We start from the raw sequence: 3,321 nt of genomic DNA, 5'->3' as shown, positions 1-3,321 counted from the left end.
AGCATGTTTCTGTCCTCCATTTTTTGTCTCCATATTGATCCATACCTAGAAAAAAAAATCCAGTAATTTCCCCAGACTGCACCAGAACCCCGACTGGCCTTTAGCTGGGAGAGACAGACATGATGTCAGCAATGGACCCATTAGACATTCAGTACTGAGGAGCTTGTTCATGTGTGACCAGAATACAGGCAGAGGGGTAACAGACTGCAGAGTCATGGTGTGCTGCTAGCCTTCATCTGCAGCAGCTCAGGCTAATCTGCAAAGGCCCAGGCTCATTCAGGACACAGCGGCACACCGTACCAATTAATACTGATAAGCTGCAACACACGAGCAGCGTACACACGAGTCACTGCTGCGGCAGAGATATCTGCATAATCCCCAAACTCTGCATCTGTAGAGGGAATTATTTGCTGTGGTTAAAGTGCTCAAACTGGATCACCTTCATCTGTGAAAAAAAACAAAAAACCTTTATCCTGTGCTGCTGGAGTGTGATACAGAAGGAAATGCAGCCCAAGATAGAAAGAGGTGAGTCAGACAGGATGAGGGAAAGCACCAGAACGAGAGTCCGTATCAGTTGAGCCACCGCAGTCCTCCGATGCAGCGTGAGAACCGGAGCCTCGTCGGGCTCCTCATTCCACCATCATCTCCCGACAAACGGCACAAAGCGACGCTCATTAAGCAGCAAGAGCACACCACACTCTAATGGGTGTTTTCTGTGCTGGTCATTAGCAGGTGTGGAGCTACTCCGCTCTGCTCGCTCGCTCGGTAAATACTGCCCTCTGGTGGGGAAGGCGTGGAACAACAGCTGGGAGTGGAGGGAAATAATGCTGCAATGAATACGAACACTGATTTCGGAAACATTAAAATTTGTTTATTGAATCAACAAGGAATTTGAAAACCTAATTTACGTGTGAGATGATTAAAACCTGAAGTTTTCCAGCATAAATCACCAGTTTATAGATTAAATAAGATATGAAACACCCTCATGGCACCAGCACAAAGAAAACCCTCTAAAATCATAAAGGAGGATAATTTAAATATTTCAACCACTACTACTCTTAGTGGTCTCCGTGTCAACGCCATTTTGACCTCTTAAACCCCTAATCCTCCAGACGAGATTCATTGCAACAGATTCATGGTTATAATCCAGATTTATCCTAATCCAACTGAACACACTGCCTCACAAAGTAAATAATAATAATAATGATAATAAAAAAAAAAACAGGTACAAAGTTTTTCAATGTTCAGACATGGCGACGTATTTAGCAACCGTGTCCTTCATTTTGTGGCTTTAAGGACGGACAGAAGGATGCAAAACGTCTGCTGCTCAAATACAAAAATATGGCTCTCGGGCTGTGCGCCCAGTCTTCATCAAAAAGTCTAATAGGAAACAGAAAAAGCTGCAGGAATATGTGCTAAAACATGATAAGACAGCAGTTTAAAAACCTAATGTCGTCACGGTCTGTGGCTCTCGTCTCGGCGCTGCCTGATTAACTGCAGCTAATGGCTTCACTGCAGGGCGCCTGTTTCACACCGACTTCATGCCAGCTGGGCTAGAAAACCAACAGATGCAGCTACCAGGATTTATTGGTCTTCCCCTAACCAAGTTACATCTATAACCACAGCAGGTAGGAGTATTTAATATTCTGTATAAACAGGCCGACATTATCAGTGTTCATCACATGGACACGTTTTGTAACTGTATAGAATGCTGGGATTTTAAACATCCAGCTACTTTACATTCTTGTGCAGTGGTGCACAGCAACAGTTTGCATCTGGCTCAACATCATAAAAGCGACATGTCTGAACGTTGTCATCTCACAATAAAGACTACTGGCAATATGGCAGAAAATATTCACATTCACAAAGTTATTACTCTAGGAAAGAGTGAGATTGTGTCCTTTTTAAACAGGAATGCACCCAGTCACACACACACACACACACACACACACACACACACATCCATTTGGTTCGACGACCCTCAGACGATCATGGCGGATGATATGAAGCTGTCTCCGCGGCTGACAGGAAGGCTCCCGTTATTGTCCTGAAGGTCACTGTTTGTGAGCATGTAAGGAGGTGGGACGTCGTTGTTCTTGGGGTCATTCCAACCTGAGGGGGCAGAAGAGAAGTAAACCTCTCCATCGTGGGCTTCAAGCTCGTCATCGACGGCATCCTCCTGGTAGCCATCGAGGTCCTGCCAACGACAATATAAGTGGTGAATGTTCACATTTGTTCCTGTCATGGCTGGAAGAAGAAAACAGAACCAGAAAAAAACACATATTGCACCTAAAAATCAATCAAACCCTGCTGGCTAAATTCTGACTTGCTTTAGTATTTGCAATAAAAAATAAATAAAAAAACAAAAACAGGGTTTGTTGCCTGTTCAAATACATGGAAGAATGAGGGGAGGCACAAATGGCCCATTGCTGTCTCTCTTTATAAATCCCATAAACATATAAGATTACACATGTTCTACAGATGCTGACACTTCGCAGTCTGTCTAGTATATGTAATGAATATGTGTGACATATTTAGTCTCAGCAGCCATGAATGCGCAGTAAAAATCTGCAGGGTGGACCAGGAAGTACCATGACACACTGATAGGGGGCAGTGCTGAGCCCTGTAGGCACAATATGCAACAAGTGTCCTTCTACAGATTGAAAAGACTGTAAACAATCAGAAAAAATACACTCGGAATAGAAACTATCCAGAATGATGGTCCGTCTCGCCGATCATCTCCATTGAAGCAGCCAATTTTTTTTTTTTTAAATTAAGGCAAATAAAGTTTTTATTTACAACAGATGCAGATATTTGTGGAGAATGATTGGCACATAGACTTTACAACATGCTAAGGTGAGATTGCACACATTTTTTTTTTCATTTTAGTTTGTTAAAAAAAAGAGAAGACAAAAAATAAAATTTCTTAAAAATCATATTTTTTCGCTATTGGAGTTTTAATCTGAGTGAGTGAATGCACAGTAAACGCTTTGGAGTCCTTGGACTTGATAAAGTGTTCTATACATGCAAGCAGTTTAACATTTTCCCAATTTGACAACAGGTGACTATTTAATTTTCTTGCATCATAAGGCTAAATTAAAAACGTATAAAATAAAAATATTTCAGTCAAGATCAAAGATTGTACTTTTGTTCTTCATATTTGGCTCCATAGCAGTCATGAACCTCACCTCATATTACTGAGGCTGTTTATGTTTCCAATAGAGTTAAAATAAATAGATACAGAATTCTATAATCTAGTACACATGTGTCAAACTCAAGGCCCGCGGGCCACATGTGGCCCGCCATGTCATTTTATGTGGC

General features: G+C 41.8%; 1 protein-coding gene across 1 annotated transcript in view; it reads right to left on the bottom strand.

Moving 5' to 3' along the window:
- Positions 1-849: 849 nt before the first annotated feature.
- LOC106949641 (nectin-2-like) overlaps positions 850-3,321 on the bottom strand; it is a gene marked incomplete at its 5' end in the record, with an annotated part of 80,142 nt that continues 77,670 nt past the window's right edge. The window contains one exon of the mRNA XM_015036031.1: positions 850-2,197. Within this exon, the coding sequence (XP_014891517.1) occupies positions 1,982-2,197 (216 nt within the window). The remainder of the gene's footprint in view (positions 2,198-3,321) is intronic.

Source organism: Poecilia latipinna, unplaced genomic scaffold, assembly GCF_001443285.1.
Source record: "Poecilia latipinna isolate Pla-1442-1.1 unplaced genomic scaffold, P_latipinna-1.0 Scaffold355, whole genome shotgun sequence".
Lineage (NCBI taxonomy): Eukaryota > Metazoa > Chordata > Actinopteri > Cyprinodontiformes > Poeciliidae > Poecilia > Poecilia latipinna.
This window is presented reverse-complemented; position numbering and strand designations above follow the sequence as displayed.